We start from the raw sequence: 1,214 nt of genomic DNA, 5'->3' as shown, positions 1-1,214 counted from the left end.
AGAATCATGTAATTAGTCTGTGAGAACAAACAGCATCCCAACCTTGTTCTGTTTAGTTGACCATCCCAACATGGAGTGAGGATGAAAAACATATATATATATAAAACATGAAACATTTTCCTTTATCTGCTCTTTATCTGATACATCCTATCTGTACATTGTCTTCTAGGTGGAGTATCTCTGGGCATCAATGCGAATGGAGAGCGGCTAAAGCACTGGTTCGACTGCCTCAAAAACAAGGACAAAAAAATAGAACGCTGGCACACACTGACCAATGAGTTACCGGGCTCACTGAACGAGTGAAGATCTGCAACCTGTCATCAAACCCAATGGCCTCCAGCCCCAACTGCCCGCACCCCATCAGCTCTTCTCTTGATTCTTCTCAAGTTGGACGACAAAACTCCTCTCTATGGGAATATATTTCCTGTCAACAGGGCTAAATTATATATTACAGGTCTTGCACATCACGACTTGCACGACTGCTTATGTAACCTCCTTTCCAGTTATCAAGTCCACCCAGAGAATGATGGGCTGTTGACTTCTTACTGTTCAGCTGTCTTGCATGATCGGTGAAGATAAAGAAAAGTAAATAGTCTCTGTTTGATGAGGCCTTTTACAGCAGCTGAATAAACTTCACAGAACATAAAGCAGGAGAGAAACAAAACCACCTTCCTATGTGAAACACAGCAGAAATGTAGGCGAAAATGATACTGAAAGAGTAGCAAATGTTTCCTAATGTGGATCATCTCAAACTAACATTTGCTCATCAGACTTTTTTCTAGTATTTGGTTTTGTAAAGACAAACCTGTGTGGGAATATGTTGCCATTTTATATTGGTTTAACATTTTACACAACAGACTGATTAGTAGCTTTAGTTGCTAAACATTATTGTCCCAATCTGACAGAAAATTATCATCCTTGAGAGCCTGCTTAAATTTTGCAATTATTCTTCAATCAAATCCTTTTTTTTTATAAACAATAACAGTTCTCAACCTTTTATTTGACCAATAAAAAGCAGTTCATTGCATTTTGAATAGACAGAGACCACAGGGATGGAAACTCGTAGGCACAAAACTTGTTTACAAAATAACTTAATCTTCCCATGATGAGTTCATGTACTGCCAATCAGATCCAGATTTTCAGCTTGGGAGAGGTGGTTTTAATTAACCTGACTCCACCAGATGGATTTGCTCCCCATATCCATCTGGAAACCT

General features: G+C 39.0%; 1 protein-coding gene across 1 annotated transcript in view; it reads left to right on the top strand.

The window, feature by feature from the left end:
- Window positions 1–1,147, top strand: part of doc2b (double C2-like domains, beta) — a 281,581-nt gene extending 280,434 nt beyond the window's left edge. Inside the window, exon 9 of the mRNA XM_015382151.1 lies at window positions 170–1,147. Within this exon, the coding sequence (XP_015237637.1) occupies window positions 170–303 (134 nt within the window). The 3' untranslated portion in view covers window positions 304–1,147. The remainder of the gene's footprint in view (window positions 1–169) is intronic.
- Window positions 1,148–1,214: the final 67 nt, after the last annotated feature.

Source organism: Cyprinodon variegatus, unplaced genomic scaffold, assembly GCF_000732505.1.
Source record: "Cyprinodon variegatus isolate N-32 unplaced genomic scaffold, C_variegatus-1.0 Scaffold250, whole genome shotgun sequence".
Classification (NCBI taxonomy): domain Eukaryota; kingdom Metazoa; phylum Chordata; class Actinopteri; order Cyprinodontiformes; family Cyprinodontidae; genus Cyprinodon; species Cyprinodon variegatus.
The sequence above is the reverse complement of the archived record's forward strand: the minus strand, read 5'-3'. Positions and strand labels throughout refer to the sequence as shown.